The 23,690-nt window shown below is 48.5% G+C and overlaps 1 protein-coding gene across 1 annotated transcript in view; it reads right to left on the reverse strand.

Moving 5' to 3' along the window:
- The window catches only part of STK10 (serine/threonine kinase 10), an 85,141-nt gene that overhangs the window by 17,774 nt on the left and 43,677 nt on the right, over nt 1-23,690 (reverse strand). The window contains exons 3-9 of the mRNA XM_030574191.1: nt 16,557-16,605; nt 13,364-13,513; nt 8,546-8,618; nt 7,460-7,654; nt 7,238-7,319; nt 5,070-5,204; nt 928-1,506 (exon numbers count right to left, since the gene is read on the reverse strand). Coding sequence (XP_030430051.1) covers nt 928-1,506; nt 5,070-5,204; nt 7,238-7,319; nt 7,460-7,654; nt 8,546-8,618; nt 13,364-13,513; nt 16,557-16,605 — 1,263 coding nt within the window. The remainder of the gene's footprint in view (nt 1-927; nt 1,507-5,069; nt 5,205-7,237; nt 7,320-7,459; nt 7,655-8,545; nt 8,619-13,363; nt 13,514-16,556; nt 16,606-23,690) is intronic.

The following is a 23,690-nucleotide window of genomic DNA, read 5'->3' on the forward strand; positions in this document are numbered from 1 at the left end:
CACAAGTGATCTCCACCCAAGCTTACACCAAATTAAGTTGTCTTTTTATCAGTGTTTAGGGGAGAGAAATAGGCTAATCAGCACTGTACAAAGGTGCAATTTAGTTATTTTGTTTTTCAGGCTGGGACTTGTTCACAGACTCAGTTAAGTACCCGCAAGGGAGAGGCTGGAGCAGTTATGTCAGCTTCAGGTTTCCTGCTGATTTACCAAAGACTATAATTAGTTGCAGAATGTAAAACCTTAACTAGATTTCACTGGCTTGGAATCTGTGAGTGTCAAGGAAAAGAGCATGTAACATACAGTAGCAACACTGAGAAAGTACGTGTTTAAAGGAAGTAGCGGTTAGGCTAATTCCCCCTACCACAGATTAATAATCATTACACACCACACAACCTCTGCTTCCAGGTAGGTTATCTGCCCTTAAACAAAACTACTCCCCAGCCTATGGGGTTGGACCCATTTCAAACTATTGCTGAAAGCTTTGGATGGACACTGGAATTATTTTGTGGCTTGGTGTTTATTACAGTGTCACCTGCCTGGAAACTGAAACCTGGGCGCTTTGATGAGTTTATAAGATTGCCTCTGCTGGAATGATAATTTGCTGATCCTTTCTGCAGCGTTCAGCAATTAAACACAAAGCAAAACCAAATCACTGCACTGTTAATCTTTATCTACCCCACCCATCACCAGGGTATCTGGATCCCCCATTATCATCATACACTAGGGACAACTCACTTTTTCTTCCCTGGCAAAAGATCACCACCACCCTGAAGGGGGAAAAAACCCCAAAGTTTGCTAGGTGCATCAGGAAAGGTGGCTATCTGGAAAGAGTCAGGAACCTCTAACAGGATCTCAATGCCGAGGTCTGAATATTGAGTTCCAGATTAAAATCAACTTTTAATCTTTGATTAATGCCTCCTACCTTACCTTCAGGGACAGCGATCCACTCTCCCTGTTAAGAGACAGATCAGCAGACAGAGAGATGGTGAGGTCCATGCTTTCCGAAGCAGAAGTGCTGCCAGAATCCGAATCCCTCTTGGACCTACTGCTGGCAAACTGAATAGGAGAATCCAAATTCCCATTGGCAAGCTTTTCCCCAGCTGCATTTTCCAGATGGCTGCTCTCCGGCCAGTTCCCAATGCTCTTACGCTCTTTGTTCACTGGCTCCAGGTGCTTGCTTTGGCGGCTTCTCTCCTCCATTGGATTAACCTTGTCATCCAACAGTCCTGACTGGGGGTTGGTGATTGGCTTTTCCTGGATGCTGGGGACTGTTCTGCTATACTCCGTCCCGGACGACTCGGAGCTGCTGGTGGTTTTCATGGAGTTCTCGCTGCCGATCCCTTCGTCTGAGAGTCTGTTTCTCTGCCTGTCTACAGTCTTCTTGGCCGTCTCCACAGACAATTTGGGTCCATTCATCTCCAGTGGGGAGGGGGATTCTGGAGGTTTCTCTCCCTCAAAACTCAGCTGACTCACCTCGGAGGGGCCTCGCTTGTGAGTCCCAGAGGGCTGAAAGGACAGGCAAGAGAGATGTGATAGAGCTGAGGCACACACAGCATCAGAGTGAAACTCAGATCACACGAGCGAGGAGACCCAATGGAGCACCTGAGCAACACAAGACTAGGTGCTGCTTAGTGAAAGACGCACGTCTCCCACTCTCACTAATGCACTGAACTGGTATTCCTCCTACCAACCCCCACCTCTTTATATTAACTTACCTTCACAAGAGAAAGAAGCCCACGTGCTTTAGGACTCAGCTAGCCATTAGCTGCATAGGGCTTAGGAAGAAAGGTCTCCCCGGGGTCATTATGTTGCATTATTGTTCCCCATGGGAGGTTTAAAACACTTTACCCTTGAAGCATGTGGTACTGGCCACCATCGAAGTCTGATAAGACTAGATGGACCACTGGCCTTATGCAATATGTTCATTCCTCTCAAACTCTCCCCCCAGAGCCAGGTTTCTGGGGCTGTGCCTGGGCCCTGAGATGCCGCAAGGTTCACACATCAGATCAGTGGCATGCACAGGTTTGCTTTGCACCAGTCAGACTCTAGTTAGCCTGGGGATGAAAGTCGGAAGTTTGGGGAAAACTGCCGCCCCCAGTTCTAACGAAGCGTTATGTTGAATGCTGGCACCATGTGGTCCAGCAAACAGAGTCCATGGGAAGAGCCTGCATTCTGGGGAGGAGTGAGTGTTTGACTCCCGATGTCAATGCTGTACACCTAGGTCAGCAGGCAAAGAGCACCTGGACTATTTGGATCTGGAGCTGCAGGTCCTAGCCACATGCGCTGACATCAGCATTTTCCAGAGGTCTGTCACAGTGTAACATGGAAGGACAATACTCCTTATGGCCCACGAATAACCAACACCATAGGAGACCCAGAGGAGCTGTATTGCTCCACTAGAGCTGGTTTCTGTGTTATCAATCCTTGCACAGGGAAGCAGGGCATTGCTAGGTGATGCCTTTGGGAGACAGCTAACAGCAAGGCTCAGGGAAGAGTTACCCCATTGTCCCTCCATTCTGCCAGCTCCTTTTAGGCTACACCCACACTGCACACCACTGGCAGCAGCGTGTAGGATATACGTAGCTACGTGCTGCAGTGAAAAGCAGGTTGTGTCCATACCATGATGTGTAGCTACACGGGACAGTGCCACTACCAGAGCCTCTCTTGCAGCAATGGGAAGGCAGTGGGGCATGACGCTGCTACAAGTAGCAGTGTAAATGGGGGAAACACTACTTGGATGTGCAGAGAGCCATGTAGGGTACATAGCCTGAAGCTCTGGAGTGTCTTTAGATGCCTAAGTAGTGCCTCAGCATCTAGACTGCTATTTATACCCAAGCTTGGGCTGTTTGCAGTGTATATGCTCCACACGCTGCCATAAGAAGTGTGCAGGGCAGATGTATCTTTAGACACTGCAAGTGCTGTAGCCAAGTGGCTTTTGCTCCAGGAGCTTTCCTGGGAGAAGCTGTGATTGTGCAGGAGAAATGGACCCAGGGCCAGTGTGTTTAGCTCGAGCTCGTACGGCAGTGAAATTCTGGGAGGGCAGTTTAGGTTCTTTCCCAAGATACCGTGCTCAGCCCAGACTGCTGCTGCTCTCTTCTCTTGGCTAACACTGGGTTTTAATAGTTCCTCTTTTGGAGCTGGGTCCAATTTCAACAGTGATCCTGCAGTGGGAGTTTAAGTCCCTCTTGGATCAGAAAAATCCTGACATCCTGCTGGCATCTCTCCCACAAAGCTTCTGGGATGGCCACATTCTGACCTGTTCTGTGCTCCTCGTTGTGACCTGTCTCAAGGAACCCCCTAGCAGCACATCATGAACCGGAACCCAGTGCTGCCAGAATGATGTTAACACAGTCAGCAGTGCCCTGATCCCAGAACAATTGGCTGTTGCTTCAGCCACCACTGACAACAGCACTGCATAACTGGAGGGGGGTCAGCAGAGGGGGACGCCTTCCCTGCCCTTAGAGCCAGCGAGCCAGTCCACACTAGTGCTGCCGTCCTGCTGAAAGCCCGGCATTACCAGCAGCAACAACAATTGTGGGTTCTTCCTCCCAAGGGAAAACTTTGCGTCCCTCCAGCTGCATTATTTTCCAGTACCCTGGGCAGGCATGGAACTGCGGTCCCCACCCCGACTTTCTGTCCACCTGAATTGACTTAATAAGGGCAGCAGCTCTGGAACTCTGAGGCAGAGATGGTTAAAAAAAAGAGGCTATTATGTTCTCTATTCTAATTAGAGATCTCTGTCTAGGTCTTAAATCTTTACTATGTGTTCTATTTATATTGGGAAAAAAAACCAGTCACTGACTGAAAGCACTTAAATCTATTAGGGCTCTAATTCCACCCTTAGACAAACTTGCACAACCCTCACTGACTTCAGGAGGAATTGATCTGCAAGGACAGAATTTGGTTCAAAACAACGTAGCTCACAAAGATTAGAGTTTACAAAATATAGTGATCAAATCTCTCACATCGGGCCTTTGATTCATCTGCAAACCTCAGCCCAGGCTTACAAAATTTGAAGTACATGAGGTAAGGTATTTGTGATAGTATATCTGTATGGAATGGCAAAATCTGGCCCTGTGTGATACAACATTGGGTGACAGAGGATGGAGTCTGAAACCAAGTTCATAATTTCTTTGACAAAGGATTTCTGATGAGGTTCAACAAGGACAAGTGCAGAGTCCTGTACTTAGCACAGAAGAATCTCATGCACTGCTACAAACTAGGCACCGAAGGGCCAAGCAGCAGTTCTGCAGAAAAGGACCAGGGGTTATAGCGAACGAGAAGCTGGATATGAGTCAACAGTGTGCCCTTGTTGCCAAGGCGGCTAATGGCATTTTGGGCTGTATAAGTAGGGGCATTGCCAGCAGATTGAGGGACGTGATCATTCCCCTCTATTCGGCATTGGTGAGGCCTCATCTGGAGTACTGTGTCCAATTTTGGGCCCCACACTACAAGAAGGATGTGGAAAAACTGGAAAGAGTCCATCAGAGGGCAACAAAATTGATTAGGGGGCTGGAGCACATGACTTATGAGAGGCTGAGGGAAACTGGGCTTGTTTAGTCTGCAGAAGAAAAGAATGGAGGGGGGAGGGATTTGATAGCTGCTTTCAACTACCTGAAAGGGGGTTCCAAAAAGGATGGATCTAGACTGTTCTCAGTGGTACCTTATTACAGAACAAGGAGTAATGATCTCAAGTTGCAGTGGGGGAGGTTTAGATTGGATATTAGGAAAAACTTTTTCACTAAAAGGGTGGTGAAGCACTGGAATGGGTTACCTAGGGAGGTGATGGAATTTCCTTCCTTAGAGGTTTTTAAACTCAGGCTTGACAAAGCCCTGGCTGGGATGATTTAGTTGGGGATTGGTCCTGCCTTGAGCAGGAGGTTGGACTAGATGACCTCCTGAGGTCCCTTCCAACCCTGATATTCTATGATTCCTTTCAATCCCAACAGTTTCCTGCAGCAACTTTGTCCTGCAGCTTTCCCAGCCTGCACCTTTACAGCCACTTTACAGGAACCTTCCACCCTTTAAGAAATAGGAGAGGCTGAGTGGAGGGAGAGAACAAGACTTACAGATAGAGGTTCTGATGATTCATCCTCTTCTCCTTCCTCCCGATTATCTTCGATTTCCTCCATCACTTCGGCCTTCGCCTCCGCCACCAGCTCGCGCAGAGCTCGGTTGCTGGTGACCTTGTTAACAAAGGAATGCTGCAAACCCAATCACACACGCGTTAAAAAGATTCCCACATATGAATAGAACATGTCAGAGCACACTGGGGAAAACAGACTCAGTTTATTTTCCATTTCTAGTCAGTTTCTAAGGCCCTCGCCAGTTAGCTAGCATTACTAGCTTTCCTAGGTTGAAATAAGCCCAATCCACCTAGTCGGCACCGTGGATTCAAATGTCTTGCCAGAGATCACAAAGCCTGGCAGTTAAAGACAGTTTCAGCCATTAGCTGTGCTTATTTGTGGATATAAATCCAGAGCTTTACGTTGTTTTGAACTCAGTTTTGTGTGATATGAGGTATGAAGAACTGCATGTGGATACAAACGTCCTAAACACTACGCAGCCTTGCAAAATACAGTGTTAACATTTACCACACAGAGCAACAGTAGCATTTAAACAAAAGTCACTTGCTGCAGTATAGATACGGTACAATGCCCTCTCCCTGACACCGAATGACTTGGGAGTGTCTCCATGATGCATGCATGGTGTGGGTCTCATCTGAAGGAGAGTGGCGTTTTTAAGAACCATACGTGTAAACCGAGTGGAGAGATGTGTAATGGAAATTGCAGTCAAAACCCTAGACACACACAGAGTATGCATTTGTGCTAAGCTTCATCAAGAGGCCAGACAGTGTATTGTATACTTCCTGTTATTGACTAAGGTAAACACATCCCCAGTTGAACTTTTCTGGGTGGCAAACCACAGGCTAGCGCACTCTCTCATCCACTCAGGGTTATTAGGCCAGAACTATCAATTTTCCAGATCAGAAGCTAATTTAAAGAGGCACATTACATACCAAATGAAATGCTCATCAGTCAAACAAAACCACATGACTGACCACTGTGGAGAGCGTGAAGGATGAAGACGACACGCCAGCACCACATACAAGTTATTCAGATAGGCAGTAAAAAGCATTTAACATTTTTGAAGGGAGAAGATGTTGTTTGAAGTTAAATTCACATCTGACACCTTGGCAGGTCTGGGAAATCAGAGTCCATTCCTGTTCCCACTGGAGTCAATCGCAGTTTTGTCATTGGCTTCAATGGGAACAGCTTTCGAATGCTGTAGTGCCCAAAACGTAGCAGGCACTTTCCAAACAGAGGATGAGATTGTGTACTCTGGGGCAGGGACAATCTAAAAGAGAGACGGGGAGGAGATGGCAACAGGCCTACACTTTGGTCGTTAGACTTCATATGGATATTCCGTACAAAAGGCCAATGCTTCTGAGTGAAGCAGCTAGATGTCAGGAAGTGACAGATTAAGATGGCCTATGCAACCTTAACACTGACCCTTCTGCATCTACATCATGGAAATCCACTGTACCATCAAATGCCATTCCCTCCTCAGGATCCTACAGCCATCCTGAACTAGAGTGCGAACTCTCCAGTTGCTTATCAGCCCCAGGCCCTGGCCGTTGGTGTTTAAATATTCGGATTATTTTCCATTTCCATTTTATGGCAGAAGCTTCTCCCAGGACAATCTTCCCAATTAGGTCAGCTGGCAACTGCAATATCTTGCCCCCTTCAAACATTCAGGTGACCAGACAGGATAGCGTTGTAGGAAGCTAGCTCTAAAGGCACTGCATGAGTCAGTCAGTAGTGGGTGCTAAACAACTTTCAACCTCTATCCCAAATACCATCTCTCCCACTCCTTGCTGATCTTTGGCTAAGAAGGACCCCAAGCGTTACTCCGAAATTACTTCTGTTGCACAAGTGCACAGGGCATTCTGATCATACCAGAGAGTCTGTCCAGGCACAGCCTTTCAACAAGCAGACACAACAAAGCTCATAGCTCAGTGTGCCTGTAAGAGGGTGTTACCAGCACAGCAAGAGATCCTGGAGAAGTACAAGTGGACTATAAAACTAGAGAAGATCAGTAAGTTTTGCTTAAAACAAGGTTTGGGATGTGCACAGCTTACTTAGACACATGGACTGCTTAGCAGACTCCAAGACAACCTAAACATGCAACAAAGGTGAGTCTGAAGGGGTCAGCTCCCTTGAGGATATCTGCCTACCTCCAGTAGCTGTGCTGCACTTGGCCGAGTCTCAGGGTTCTTATCAAGTGCCGTCTTCAGGAAGTCTTTGAACTCTGGGGACCTTAAAACACATAATGATTGGCAAGGAACTCCCTGGATGGAGTCTGCATGCAGCGCAAACAGCTGAGCCCAGCATCACTGGGAAGCCACAGCAAAGAGCTTCCGTGCTCTCAGAAGTGAGGTAGTCATTTGTCTTCTTACCATTTAGAAGGGCAGTTGAGCGTGGGAGGGTCAGACTTGGCAATCTTCAGCAGGACTCGCATGGGGTTGAGTTCATGGTGAGGGGGCTCTATCTGGGCCATTTCTATCAGCGTTATACCCAGGGACCAGATGTCAGCCTTGTAGTCATAGGGAGTGTCCTTCATGGTTTCACACATCACCACCTCAGGGGCCATCCTGCGAGGGAGAGCACAAGGGGGAGTGGGGACTGTCTGAGGCATCACTGCTACCAACACAAGCATGTTTCCAAGAGTAGCCTGACTGCATACAAGCCCCAGGAGTCAGTATTTAAACACTCTCATTGATCTGCAGCACTGCACCTTCACCTGAAATAGGACTTCACAGCTAGCCAAGGGGGAACAGCAGCTTTCCCACGGTTTGATAAGACCCATATTTCCCCTCCTTCTCCCCCATTCCCAGATCAGCTGAGACAGCCTAGGCAGTGTGTGAAAACCTCCAGGGCAGTGACATCTGGCATGGATGCTGCTTCAGACAATAAATTAATGCTCATTGATCCCATTCCTTCAGCACAAGGGTGATTTAGAGATTACATTCCTGGAGTGAGTTGTGGCTCCCATGCCTTTGGAGCTGCTTCAAAGAACATTCCACCATATGTGGTGGGGGAGGAGGAAGGAGAGAGAGCACATGTCCCAGATTCCACCCCACTTCCAAGTTGTAGGAATTGCACTGGGTTGGAGGGAGGGGTGCCATTCCAACAGAAGAGTATTCTGAAGAGATTCCTGTTTGTTTCCAGCTGCCCCAGTACAATCCTTGCTGCCCCTTTATGATATACACAGTTGGGGAGACTCTTGAGAGCAGAGAGGATACGGAACAGGTATTTTAGTTATTTTTTTTCTTAAGATTTCTGAACATATGCTAAAATCCTCCAATCCACACCTGATAAGGCAACCTGGTTAAGGGGATCCTATGTTCATCACATCCTCATCCCTAGCAAGACAATGTTATACTCTAGATTTCCGGTCTGATCTCCAAAAGGTGCTGAAAATGCACCGCTCCCACTGAATTCACCTTTCAACATAAGGCTGCTGAACAAGCCAGTTTACTCACCAGTAAGGGGTCCCGATGAAGGAATCTCGTCTCTGCAAAGTTTTAATGTTTTTGGCAGACACTCCAAAGTCAGCTGCAAAGAGATTAATCACATTAGATGCTCTAAAAGAACCAAAACGCCTTTCAGAATTGTAAAGCAAAGGCAAGAGTGCTGTGCAGTATGAATATGCATCCTCTCTAGACTAAAGACTGTGAAGTAAATTTACCTCTGAGTGCATGAGTTCCTTCCATCTGTGAGACCCTAAGAACATTTCTCCAGGTTAATGGACCTCTTTGCAAGACATGAAAGAGCAGATACTCCATGCAAGCCCATTTGCTAAGTCTCTTAGAAGCACAATTTGTTAATAAGAACTCTTACTTTTGAGACATAAATAAGGCAAAGAGTCAAAATTACCTCCTTTCCTTTCCCCACAACCCAACAAATGGTAATTATCGAGTGACATTAGCCATCTCCTTCCTGGTTAATAGGAAGCATTCTGTGCCTGCTACAGAAGAGACACTTTAAACAGCACTAACCAACTCAATAAGACTCCCCAAGCAACCTCATGTCCTGGGTGTCCCTAAGCTTCTAACTGCCAGAAGCTGGCAGTGGATAACGGGAATGGACCACTCAATAATTGCCCTATTCTGTTCATTCCCTCTGAAGTATCTGGGATTGGCTACTGCTGGAAGACAGGATACTGTTGTCACGGAGTGTAGGGGAGTCCAGTCCTGCACCCCTCTTCCTGGGACCCACAGTGACTTTTAGCCAGCCAGTAAAACAGAAGGTTTATTGGACAACAGGAACACAGGTTACGGCAGAGCTTGCAGGCATAGTCAGGACCCCTCCATCGAGTCCTTCTGGGCTTTTACGGTGCTTGGATCCTAGCTAGGATACCCTGAATTCCGCCCACACAGCCCCAAGCCCAAACTCAAAAAACTGCTTCCCTCCTGCCACTCTCTTCCTTTGTCCTCCTTCCTAGGCAAAGGTGTTGACCTTTCCCCTCCCTTACCTAGCTCAGGTTACAGGCTCCGGTATCGTCCATCCCCTGAAGTCCTCCCCTGCTCTCCTATTCCCCACACAGACAGCCCCTACTCCATCACAACTGGGGTAGATGGACCATTGATCTGACCCAGTATGGCCATTCTCATGACTCTGAGAGATCATCAGTTTTGCTCTCATTCCAGCCCAGCTCCACCTCTGTGCTTCTTAGTCTCTTTGGAAGATTCCTTCCCCCTTCCCATCATATATCCTTTAAGGAGCTGACTTAGAAGGGTCAAGTGATTCTGGGTTGCTGATGTGAATGTGGCCCAAGGCCATAGGAAGATTTAAATAGTTGCCTGTTCACTGGTTCACATGTAATTAACTGGAACAGATCTCAGTCCTGTTCCCAGCACATCATAAAAGCCAACCATCACTGGCAGCCTTGTACGATACGGGCTGGGCTGCAGAGAATGAATTGCCACCTCTACGGAGTAGAGGAAGGTCAATTCAACTCAGGCTCATAGCACGTTGGCAGAGCAGCTCTTTAGGGAAGCCTGCCCTGCCCTGTGCCAAGCCTGCTCTGTGGATAGAGGAATTAGTCCAGTCTCCAGCCATACCAGTCTGGCACCTTACTCCAGTACTGAGATTCTCCTGGGGAAGGGAGACTGTAGAACACTGCCTATTTTTGCTTTGCACATGTTTCACACCCAAAATACAATTTCTGGGCATCCTGCAAGATGTGAAACAAAACAAACAGTGATTAAAATAACAGCAGAACAAGTGACTGGACAGAAGAGAGATGCCCTACATGTAATACAACTCCATTCCTTTTGCTATTATAACCATGATTGCAGAGCAGCAGAAAAATTCTGCAAGTGTTGGCATCACTTGTGATACATTTTTCAGTGGAGAATTCATAACGCATGATCCAAAGCCGCTGTCTGACCCGGAGTGACTGTTCAACAAGCCAGCATGCTACAGTACCCCTGAAGACATTCAGGCAGAAGACCTAGTGAAGCAGTTTCCTGAAGGATGTGCAAACCGGACCAACACTTCCTCCCCGTAGGAAGTCCCCTTACCCGAGAGCGGATGGGGAAAAGAGAGAAATGCTCCCTTTCCTCATTTCCATCTCCCATTTGCTCAGCTGCCAAACCTGAGCTTCAGGTTAAAGAAAATCTATAGAGCAGTATGTTTCTGAAAGCTGAGTTGCAGACAGTAGGCAGCCAGCGCTGCTTAAGCAGCAATGACTTTATTCCTTCCTTCCTTCCATTCTAGCCTTCTGCCTCAGCAGTGTGCAGAAAATTTCCCAGCATCTTTACTTCCACCAGGTATTAAGTGAACTCCTCAGATTAAACACACTGGCTAGTTTCACAGCAGATTTTGCCTCCCAAGCATGTATCGTACTGAGGGTACGTCTACACTACAGGATTATTCCGATTTTACATAAACCGGTTCTGTAAAACAGATTGTATAAAGTCGAGTGCACGCGGCCACACAAAGCACATCAATTCGGTGGTGTGCATCCATGTACCGAGGCTAGCGTCGATTTCCAGAGCGTTACACTGTGGGTAGCTATCCCATAGCTCCAGCAGTCTCCCCCGCCCATTGGAATTCTGGGTTGAGATCCCAATGCATGATGGTGCAAAAACAGTGTCGCGAGTGATTCTGGGTAAATGTCGTCACTCAATCCTTCCTCCGTGAAAGCAACGGCAAACAATCATTTCGTGCCCTTTTTCCCTGGATTGCCCTGGCAGATGCCATAGCATGGCAACCCTAGAGCCAGTTTTGCCTTTTGTCACTGTCACCATGTGTGTACTGGATGCCGCTGACAGAGGCGGTACTGCAGCGCTACACAGCAGCATTCATTTGCCTTTGCAAGGTAACAGAGACGGTTACCAGTCGTTCTGTACCGACTGCTGTGCCATTGTAAATTGGCGATGAGATGACGGTTATCAATCGTTCTGTACCGTCTGCTGTTATCATGGGTGCTCCTGGCTGACCCTTGCTGAAGTCGGCTGGGGGCGCAAAGACAAAAATGGGAATGACCCCCCGGTCATTCCCTCCTTTATGTTGTATCTAAAAATAGAGTCAGTCCTGCCTAGAATATGGGGCAAGTGTACTAGAGAACCAGTGTACCAGAGCGCACAGCTGCTCCATGTCAGATCCCGCAGAAATGATGAGCTGCATGCCATTCTAGGGGGTGCCCCTGCAACAACCCCACCCGTTGCTTCCCTCCTCCCCCAACCCTCCTGGGCTACTGTTGCAGGGTCCCCCCATTTGTGTGATGAAGTAATAAAGAATGCAGGAATAAGAAACACTGACTTGTTAGTGAGATAAAATGAGGGGGAGGCAGCCTCCAGCTGCTATGATAGTCCAGGCAGTACAGAATCTTTTCTTTAGACATGAAAGGGGGGCAGGCTGATGGAGCTCAGCCCCCAGTTGCTATGATGAGGACAGTTACCAGCCGTTCTGTACCATCTGCCGGGAATAACCGGGAGTCATTCCTATTTTTACCCAGGCGCCCCCGGCCGACCTCACCTGAGGCCAGCCAGGAGCACTCACGAGATGACGACGAGGACGGCTACCAGTCCTCCTGCACTGTACCATCTGCCACTGGGGAGGGGAGGGGAGAAGATGCTGCTGTTCAGTGCTGCAGCACCCTGTCTACCAGCAGCATGCAGTAGACATAGGGTGACATTGAAAAAAGTCAAGAAACAATTTTTCCCCTTTTCTTTCACGGGGGTGGGGTGGGGTGGGGTGTTAAATTGACCAGATATACCTGAACCACCCCAGACAATGTGTTTGACCCTACAAGCATTGGGAGCTCAGCCAAGAATGCAAATACTTTTTGGAGATTGCGGGGACTGTGAGATAGCTGGAGTCATCAGTCCCCCTTCCCTTCCTCCACGAGTGTCCATTTGATTCTTTGGCTTTCCGTTATGCTCGTCACACAGCACTATGCTGTGGACTCTGTATCATAGCCTGGAGATTTTTTTCAAATGCTTTGGCATTTCGTCTTCTGTAATGGAGCTCTGATAGAACAGATTTGTCTCCCCATACAGCAGTCAGATCCAGTATCTCCCGTATGGTCCATGCTGGAGCTCTTTTTGGATTTGGGACTGCATCGCCACCCATGCTGATCAGAGCTCCACGCTGGGCTAACAGGAAATGCAATTCAAAAGTTTGCAGGGCTTTTCCCGTCTACCTGGCCAGTGCATCCGAGTTCAGATGGCTTTCCAGAGCGGTCACAGTGGTGCACTGTGGGATACAGCTCGGAGGCCAATATCGTCGATTTGCAGCCACACTAACCCTAATCTGACATGGCAATACTGATTTCAGTGGTACTTCTCTCGTCGGGGAGAAGTACAGAAACCGGTTTTAAGAGCCCTTTATATCGATATAAAGGGCCTCATTGCGTGGACAGGTGCAGGGTTAAATCGGTTTAACGCTACTAAAATCAGTTTAAACGCATAGTGTAGACCAGGCCTGAGTGACATCAAGCCTGCCCCCTTCCTCTTATAACCAGACCCAATAGATAAGGATGAGAAGCAAAGCTTCAGAGCAGGAGACCCTTACAAACCAGTGCACATTACCCCTCTCCCAGTGGAGGGATATTTTGCCTTTGAAAAAAATGTCAACCTGAAGTTTTGTTTCTGACATACAGATAACAACCAAGGCTTCTTAAAATATGGCTTGTAAGAGACTATGCTCAGTTGCTAAGAGTTTATTACAATACAGTCACAAGTAGAGCAAAGCTACTCAGCGGAGACTGAAATCACCATCAATTCAGAATTATACACCTAGCAAGCATGCACCCAACTTCTCTCTCTGTGACACCCCAACTAAAAGCTCACCAAGTTTGATATCTCCATCCTGGGTGAGTAGTACATTGCCTGCCTTTAAGTCACGGTGGATGATCTTCTTACTGTGGAGGTAGACAAGAGCCTCTAACATCTGGCGGCAAATCACTTGAATCTGGGGTTCCGTCAGGCCTCGATCCAACTCTGCAGAGAGACAGCCGTTAAACCAAGAGGGGATTAGAGAGGCTTCACTTGAGCAACAGATGCAGCCTGTGACCCAGACCCTGTGCAGCAGACTGTATATGGCCACTATACATCTGTTAGGTCAGTGAGATACCCATACAAATCACTCTAGTATTGAGAAAGCTAATTCCCTAAGCTCACAGCACAATATTCCCACATGCTTTCAGAACAGGGATACTACTGAACCCCCCGGGACACACACATGGGTCAACTGGCACGAGAGCATCGCAGATGATGCACACATTTCCCTTTGAGGGAAACCTATAGATCAATCATCCTTGGAATCCTAAAAGGGAGTCTGATTTCCCTCCTTGAGGGCTGGACACAAGTACTCACCACTGGGGCACTGTGGAGAGAACAGACCTGAACTCTAATTGTAGGAGACACCAGAATCTGCACTGGGATACTGATTTGCACACTAAAGCAAGGAGGACTACAGTCCTTGCCCCAAACAGTGAGAAGCTGGCCACAAGGCAGTGTGGGCATAGGGAGAGACATGACCTGAGTGGTGCTAGGCCTAGTCAACAGACACGTGCACAATTCATATACATTTGTCAGCCCAACGGTAACTACAGCAGCCTTCTATTTCTGCAGTTCGTTGGGACGCCCCAGAAAACAAAGTTATGCTCCTGTGCGCTCTCCCCTACCCATCAGGGAGATCCTCATTCTATGACCTTTATCCCAAAGCACCATCTCAGCAAACCATCTTCCTTGCAGAATGTTGAGAAGAGTCAGGCCTCCACTCCCCTCTCCCCACCCAGCCTCCTTGTGTTAATCTTCCCTCTGTGCCCAAAGTTAAATGGACAACACTGGAACCTGCAGATCCGGGCAGCTGGAATAGATGTACATGTGTTCCGGGCAGCTAGAATAGCCTATTGTACACTAAAGGAGGGGGCAGATTCTAGGACTGAAGGGAGCTTATGTTAAGTAGGACAGCCATTCATTCAAAGCCAAGGAACTTAATCGCAGAATCAGAGAAAAAGATGCTGGTTCAGCTGTTTTGTTCTTCTCCCTGCTTTTCCACCTCCCCCTTCCCTTCAGTAACTCAAAGCTGGAGATTTTCAGTGACCCTCAGCTACGAGTCTGGCCGAAGCACGGCTTTCACTGCACAGCTGTTCAGGAGCGTGCTATCAAGACAAAGGCAAATGTAAATGGTCGTGATTTTCCCACCCCTCTTGTTTTCCAGACCACCTCTACTATTAAGAAACTCTTAGTCTGACCCTCTTGGGACTGATTTACCTACAGGGGCAGCAGCCTTTCCCAGTCCCCAATCACCTATTTAATATACCCCGATACTGGTAACAATGGAACTCGGAGATTATGGCAACATCACCATCCCTTGGCCTGTATGGCCAGGCCAGTCAGTTAGGATTTCATAATACCTGTTTCCTCCCTCCCACATTCTAAGCCATATCCTCTGCAAGGCTGGCTGCCTATGAAACAGGAGATACCAGACCTGATCAGACAGGAGTCTAGGGGCCCAAGAAACTCAGATAGGTTGGAGCTCTCCTGCCCTGCTGGGACCTACCATTCAGCTGGAAAGCTCAACCACAGCCCCAGCACTGTGAGTGCAGTTTCGTGACAGAGATTGCATCATCCCTTATCAACCAGGCATCCTTGCCCCCAAACACGGACGCCAGGTTACCATAAGATGCGGTGATTTGGACACCACAGCAGAACACTGCAGTTCTTCAGGCAACTTTCCTGAATTAGACACATTTCCAATTTGCAGACTGGGAACTGAAAGTTATGAGCCTGGGCTCAGCACACTTCCGCAGGAGAAAACAGTCAGATCTTCATGAACACTGGGGGGAAAAAACCCAGGAGAAAGTGACCAAAGTCAAGGTTGTCACCTTGTCCCACAGTCTCTAGATGATCAGACACCAGGAGCACTGTTCTCACTCTCCAGCAGGGGAAGCCCTTTTTTATTTTTTTAAAAGGGAGAGATTGTGTCTTCATATAGGTTTGTACTGTGCCCAGCACAATGGGGCTGACATGCCAATGGGGGCTGCTGGGTGCAACTGTGCTGCTCTACCTGACATCAATATGCTTCACAGCGCTCAAAGGCCAGCTCCTCTCAACTGGAGGCAGGGCCCACATGCAGAAGGGAGGAGTTAAAGTGGTGGCTTTAACTCCTCCCTTCATGTGAGGGCCCGTCTACACTGGCAATTAACAGCGTTGCAACCTTCTCGCTCGGGGTATGAAAAAACACACCCGCGAGTGCAGCAAGTTGCAGCGCTGTAAAGTGCCAGTGTAGACAGTGCCCCAGCTCTAGCAGCTACATCCCTCGTGAAGATTTTTTTTTTTAAGAGTTTTGGGAGAGCTCTCTCCCAGCCCTGCGCCGCAACCACACCAGGTCATTGTCAGTGTAGACTAGCCCTTGGTCTCAGTCTGCTGTAACACTAGCTGTTTCAATGGATTACTGATGCCAGGGGTGGAAGGAGACTTGGAGAGACTCAATGTCAATGACACCCAGATTAACAGCTTAAACCCCTTTTCCTTTTACTGGAGGGCTTTCTTTAGGAGCATACAAGTGACACGGTATCAGTGTGCTGTATACATGGGGTCCCAAACAGACCTCCTCAGGCAGGAAGTATTATAGGCACCCATCCCCCCTAAAAATCACCTCCACCCCACTGCTTGCCAACACTGAGCAATCTATAGACCACGCAGCAGACTGACACACATAGCTCGGAAGATGCCCAGAGGTTGCCACAATAAACCTAGCCAACACGCAGATTATGGAGGAGAGGCAGAGGCTCCATAGTTAAGGCTGCAGCAGGGTTTCTTTTTAGTTACACAGAAAACCACGACCCACCACCCTACAAAAGCCATGCAAGGAGCCACACCCTGGGAGGGTAGTGGAGGATGTCGCGTCTGCTGCTAAGGAGCACAGGAACATTACATGAAGAGGACGGAGCTGCCCCGCAGTCCTTTGGGTGCAGATTTCTCTGTCTGCAACATATCCCTAGTCAAAGTAAGGATATTGATTTGCGGCACTTACCTAGCATGACAGCATCCACTGCCCCACCAGGGCAAAACTCAATCATGATCTAGCAAAACAAAGAGATAGGGGTTAAAATCAGTTATAAATAGAGATCTGAAACCTGTATTTTTGAGTACAGCCCACGTGACAGGGGAAAGGGAGCAAAGGGGCTTGTGTTGGAGCCAAACCTACTTCCCCCTCCCTACTCAAACAAGACTAGCTCTTGGTAACCCTCTGCACTGTTCAGATTTATTCACCATTCTTGCAGCAGCACAGAGACACTCAGTGGTTTTTGTTAGCCAGAATTTTATTCCTGATGCTACAAAACCATAAGTTTTACATGTGCCATTTTCTCCCTGGAGTGAGAGATCTCACAGGCAACCATGGCACAGAATCCACATGGCACTCTGTTGTTCCCAACAGAAAGGGCATACACACACACACCCACAGCACATCCCTCCGAGAGCTTTCCTGAGTCCCTACGGCCCACAACCTGAGGAAGCAGGACAGAGCTTTACTTGGCTACAGCGACGGAAGTATTGTTTTCTTATTACGCCGACACGCACGTGAATCAAAGCCAGGCTAGACCCTCATACCTGGAGGCCCATCTGGAGCAGCCTTAAGGTTTCAGTTCCGTCTTCATGTTTGTTTACAGCTTTTGATGGCTGCTGGGAACAGGGGCTATTCCAGAGCTGTGGACTTGCCAACAGGATGAGATAGCTGTCATACCAGAGAGCTGATGTGGCTGGAATTACTATGTTACTTTTTTTTTAAAAGGGGCTTTTTTACGTTTGGTTTTGATTGCTCCATAGTTAGCAGCCTTCTCCTGATTTTATAAGTGATTTAAGGAAAAACATTTCAGTACAGAGCTGTAGTCAACTGCCAGATCTTTGTTACCTCCACTATGGAGGAGGTACTATGTATCTGCTGGTATCCCAGCATCCTCCTGCACCATCACCACCACCCTTCAAGGCCGAATCCCAGAAAGTTAGTCTGACCCAGCTACGTCACTCAAGGATGTGAAAAATTCACACCCCTGAGAGACGTAGTTAAGCCAACCTAAACCCTAGTGTAGACAGCACTAGGTAGCTGGAATAATTCTTTCCTCGAACTAACTACTTCCTCTTGGAGAGGTGGATTTACTACAGTGATGGAAGAACCCTTTCTGTCTAGTACAGACATAGCCACAGTGACTAACCTTCTGGCATCCCCTCAACCAGTGCTGCTTCTTAATCTGTTGATATGATCACTGCTGAAGAGCTGGGCCCTGCGCCAATAGCCCAGTGGTGTGAGAGACAAGACAAATCTCCCACATGTGGTACAAAGCTGCAGCTACCAGGCTAGCCCTCCTTGCTGTGCTGCTGCTCACGTAGCCGCCAAGATGCTACTTGTGGAAAGTGCCAGCAGAAGCCATGTGGATACCATATTTCCATGCAGAAAGCTAAGAGGCTTTCCAAATTGACTGGCAAATGCTAACAGGACTGCAGCCTGGTTAGTGATTTACTTCTCTCAAGAGCAAAAGCCTCTACTTAGCAGGATTAGGCACAATAATGGATTAGTGCCATTTGAGATTACGCCTCAGCCGGCTGCAGTGCTAGATGATCACACAACTGTGCCCTTCAGGAGATCCCAAGCAAAGAGGCTGCAGCACTGGAGACTCAGAATCACATAAGACCTCTTTGCTGTATGTTGGAGAGGGATCTCATCCAGGCTGGTGGGTCCAAAGTTGGGCCACTCAAGACCTCTTGCACTGGTCTGAAGACTGCCTGGGTTTCCACCCTCACCTCCATTCATCTCAGTGAGAATGCTTCCAACGCCTTACTTCAGGAAAAGCAGCTCTGTACCAACAGCCCTGCTCCCCAGAGCAGCCCAACCACCAGAGCGTGCATTCCCGGGACAGAAGTGGGCTCAGGTAAGCAAAGACTCAGTTTTCAAAACTTTCAGGGGTTGAGATGAGGATATGGAAAGATACCTTGCACTATAAAACCACCCTGACGGTGTCTCTTTTCATGTCCCAGTACCATACAGGGCAATATGCAGAGAGATTAAAGGCCAGAGTTTACTTTTGAGGACAATAACCAAATAAGCTAAGCCCTCTTTTAGATGGGGCTACTGAGGACAGAGCTGACTGAACTGCAGCTCTGTGTGGAGCCAGACATTTCATGCTGAGGTAGTACTAATCCACACCGCTTTGAGGAAGGACGCTCTTATGGTTAAAAAGCACAGGACGAGGACTCAGGAGATTTGGGTTTAAATTCCCAGCTTTCCAACTGACTCACTGTGCAACTTTGGTCAAGTCACACCCCACTCCTTTTGCCTCAGATTGCACAGGGTGTACTTCCCTGTTTCCGAGACAGCGTGAGGCATAATTCATTAGTCTCTACAATGCTTTGAGCTCCTCAGACTGAAGGTGCTATAAAATATAAGAACAGCCATACTGGGTCAGACCAAAGAACCATCTAGCCCAGTATCCTGTCTTCCAACAGTGACCAATGCCAGGTGCCCCAGAGGGAATGAACAGAACAGGTCAACATCAAGTGAGCCATCCGGTCTCCCAGTCCCAGCTTGTGGCAAATCCTTGATAGAGGATGATAATAGCAACATAACAGATAGCCATTGGTGGACCTATCCCCCATGAACTTACCTACTTCTTTTTTGAACCCTGTTATAGTCTTGGCCTTCACAATATCCTCTGGCAAGGAGTTCCACAGGTTGACTGTGCATTGTGTGAAGAAATTCTTTTGTTTGTTTAAACCTGCTGCCTATTAATTTCATTTGATGACCCCTACTCCTTGTGTTATGAGGAGGAGTAAATAACACTTCTTTATTCACTTTCTCCACACCAGTCATGATTTTATAGACCTCTACCATATCTCCCCCTTAGTTGTCTCTTTTCCAAACTGAAAAATCCCAGTCTTATTGGGTAAAGAATGGTGTCCCTAGCCTCTGTTCGTCAGAGGATGGAGATGGATGGCAGGAGAGAGATTACTTGATCATTGCCTGTTGGGTTCACTCCCTCTGGGGCACCTGGCATTGGCCACTGTTGGTAGACAGATACTGGACTAGATGGACCTTTGGTCTGACCCGGTACGGCCGTTCTTATGTTGGAAGCTGTTCCATATCTCTAATATTTTTTGTTGCTCTTTTTTGCCCTATAGAAGGGCAATGTACTACTTTGTGTCTCTTACAGTCACTGTACAGAGAGCCAGCTGCCACTCAGGAGTCAGCAAGGAAATTGCTCTGGACAGGGTTGAGAGATCCAAGGCAGATGCGGCAGCACTAGGCAAAGTGTCTTCACCTGCAGAGCTGCGAGAAATGAGGCAGAGGCAAAGACTGGGAGAGCACTTTGAAGAGGCTGGGGAGTGGGCGGATATAAGGTGAATTGATGGAATGAGCCCAGAGAGTCTGAAAACAGGGAGAACAATTTGGAATGCGAGTCACAGAACTCACAGGAGGTAAAGAAGCTGGGACAATATGCCCCACATGCTAACATGAGAAAGGGGTGCAGTTGTGGCATTACCTAGATTGGTGTTTAAAACTGGAGTGTCTCCAGCAAAGTAAAAACACAGGGACTGCTCTACTGACACTGTTTCCCTGCCCCACATCCCCACCTGGTTCATTAGATCCATATCACAGCTCAAGTGAGGCTGGGGCTGCCTCACTTAAACCATTTACTTTAAGTGGCATTCTCCACCCCCATCCATTAGAACAAGTGGATGCAGTTCCATGCATCCGCAAGCGAAGTGATCACACAGGATTCCCCTGCTACACACTACTGCCAGCAAGGGGAAACAGCACTTCCTCTGGACAGAGCATTAGAGGGCAAAACAATCCGGAATGATGGGGATTGGCATGGAGTTTTGTAGCAGTGGCATGTTCAGTCTCATAATGGGGAAGGATAAGATGCAACGGCTGTTGAAAAATGAGAATCTCCCTCTGTTCTTTCCGGGAGCAGCAGTGTCAGAGCAGTACCATCGAGAAGGGATTGGACTCTCTTCATTCATACAGCTCAGCACGACTTACATTGCTTTCATGAAGAAGGCCCAACCAGAAGCTACCTGTTGTTGCTTGTACTACCCAGGCAGCACACCTGGGTTCGGTTCTTGGAGCTACCTTTGACCTGGGGTTCACAAACCTCAAGCTCAGCCCAGGAGCAAGAGGTAAGTCAGTCCCACATGGCCTTTGTATAAGGGTCAGTTCAGACTCCCAGTAAGCAGCCATCAACATGCTTCCTGCGCTGTGCCAGAAGGTTCCAGTCACATGCAAGTTCCTCCAGGTCCCGTTCTGGGAGCATCCATATTTACTTTTGTAATTTGAATTCTCTGAAGCTGTAAATGGCAGGGGGCAGAGCCCCAAGAAGAGATGGGAACTCAAAGTTCAGCCCTGAGGCACTTCACATGTAAGCAGCCCCACTGATTTAAATGGGCAGAGCAAGTTCTGAGCACCTCACAGTCAGCCCCTTAGGGTACGTCTACACAGCAACTAGACACCCACTGCTGACCTGTGCCAGCTGACCCTCGCTCTAGGCCCCTGCGGGGTGGAAGGATCCCAGACCTTGGGCTCCAGCTCCAACCCAACCCAAACATCTACACAGCAATGAAACAGCTCCACAGCCCACAGAGCCAGCCCCAGGTTTTTCTTTGCTGTGTAGACATACCCTTAGACACCCAGATGTTAAACTGGTTGCCAGACCACCCTCCTGCTGGGTTACACCTCCCGCTGAAGCATTTAAGGTCAAAATACTCTAAAGCATCCTCCCTCAAACGCAGTCATTCTTGAAAGAGAGTGGAGTGCCACAGAGCCAGTCAGCTGACACAAGCAGGAAGCGTCATATGTGGGGTTCTTGTGCAACAGGAGCCTGTTGTCACTCCAGCTCCCCAAATTTCCCTGGGAATGGACACTTGTGTTCCCCAGCACAGCGAGTGAAGGTTGCTCTATAGGTTTGGCCTGGAGAGAGATTACGAGTTTGTATGGGGAATGGAGGGAGCGATGAACCCAGCTTTGTTTGGGTCAATATTTGGTGTGTTTGATCTTTGCAAAACCTGATTTTGGATTACACTATGAGAAGGGGAGGAGGCAGAGAAAGCCAGGAAAGTTAATACATCTGAAACACAGGCTGAGCACAGAGAAAAGGATGTATGTGTGGCGGGGGGAGAGGCGGGGAGGAAGAGAGCCAGACAATGGGAATCTGGAAGGTTAAAAAAAACAAACTGCATTTTCAACTAGGCCAGAGATGCTAATGAATAACTAAGGGTCGGGGCTGGTTGGTCTAAATATCTAGAAAGCATTTGTGCTCCTTTCAGCCCTGAAATCTGAGTTTAAACAGTCTAACTCTCACAGTCCCAAATGCATGAAGTCCAATGACCTGAGTTCATCTTTTAGCACTGGACACACTATCCCATACATTCCGTCCCACAGAATGCAGTCCTGCAAAGCATGGGTGCGCGCGCGCGTACACACACGCACACACTCTCTCTCTCAGGACCAGCCTGACACAAAATAAAAACCCAGGCATCATTACTATTAATAAACTGAAGCCACATCGAAAGCCAGTCCTGGATGTTGGCAGCAACTATGACTCTTGAACTTGAAGCCATGAAATGAGAAAGAGTTGAGGAAGGTGGCAAAAAAGCAGGATTTGGATATTACACAGACAGGATTTAAAGCACAAAGGGTAACGATCTCTCAGTCATTCACATGCCACAGGGCAGGCACCCTGGTGGTCTGGTTTAAATGAGGTTCTGGGCAAGTTAAGACAGTCGTAAAAAGAACTGTTGACAAGAGTCCATGTTTCTGCGCACTGATTATGCCTGTAACTCATTAAAAGACTTTGGCTACAAATTAACCCTTTACTCAGTCCTATTTTCACCTGTTTTGATAAGCTAGCTAACTGTACTGTATTTTCTGTCAATGTCACCCTGCAAATCACTGGTAGCCTTGTACCACCTCACTCCATGAACGATGCCAATGTTAATACTCTGTTTGCTCCCATCTCCTCCTCCCTGCCCTGTGCCATGCTGACCTGTCTGGATATTATGCCCTCCCCATGACACGTCCCCCACCTTAAACTCTCCTCAGTACCTAAAAAAAACAAAAAAAAGACTTCACTTCTTCCCACAGAGAAGAGTTTAATATTTCAAAAGGTGCGAGGGGGGCGGAGAGAAGAAAAATCCATGGCCTATTCATCCTGCCCTCTGGCTTCCCTCAGGCATCTTTCAGAGTGCAAGCTCTTTAGGACAGGGACTGTGCATTCTGTATGGCACAAGCACATCCCTGGCACTTAACCCTTCAGCAACAGGGCACAGCGGCATTACAAAAGGCATGATACACCAGGATTCTAGCCACTCAATCAAAAGCCTACAGGTTTCGTACAGACTGCAAACCAAAGATTCAGCATGCACTGTCCAGTCACCTGCAGCCCTAATGGTGTCTTGCAAAAGCCAACCAGTGAAGACAGCAGGCAGGGCCAGTGCAACCATTTAGGTGACCTAGATGGTTGCCTAGGGCGCTGGGATTTGGGGGGTGCCATTTTCTTCGGCAGCGACCATGGCGGCCGGATCTTCGGCCGCCCCGGTCGCCGCCGGCATTTACGTGGAGGGAGTTGGGGCAGGGGAGCGTGGGGAGGGCCGCCTGCAGCAAGTGGGGGGGGCAGCACACAGGGGAACTCCCCGCCCCAGCTCACCCCTGCCGCACGTCCTCCCCAAGCACTCCATGGCTGCTTCACTTCTCTCACCTCCCAGGCTTGCGGTGCCAAAGCTGATTGGCACCGCAAGCCTGGGAGGCCGGAGAAGTGAAGCAGCGACAGTGTGCTCGGGGAGGAGGCGGGGCAGGGGTGAGCTGCTTCACTTCTCCCACCTCCCAGGCTTGCGGTGCTAATCAGCTTAGGCCCCGCAAGCCTGGGAGGTGGGAGAAGTGAAGCAGCCACGGTGTGCTCGGGCTGCTCGTGCACAGAGCAGGGGTGAGCTGGGGCAAGGGAGGGTGCCTCAGGGTGGAGAGTGGGGGGTGGGGAGCTGCCGCAAGGGGGGGGACCTCAGGGTGGAGAGGGGGAGCTACCGCGGGGGGAGGGAGGGACGCCTCAGGGCAGGGGGCGCAAGGTGGAAGTTTTGCCTAGGGCACGAAACATCCTTGCACCAGCCCTGGCAGCATGTTATT

The sequence above is a fragment of the Gopherus evgoodei genome, chromosome 8 (assembly GCF_007399415.2).
Source record: "Gopherus evgoodei ecotype Sinaloan lineage chromosome 8, rGopEvg1_v1.p, whole genome shotgun sequence".
Classification (NCBI taxonomy): domain Eukaryota; kingdom Metazoa; phylum Chordata; order Testudines; family Testudinidae; genus Gopherus; species Gopherus evgoodei.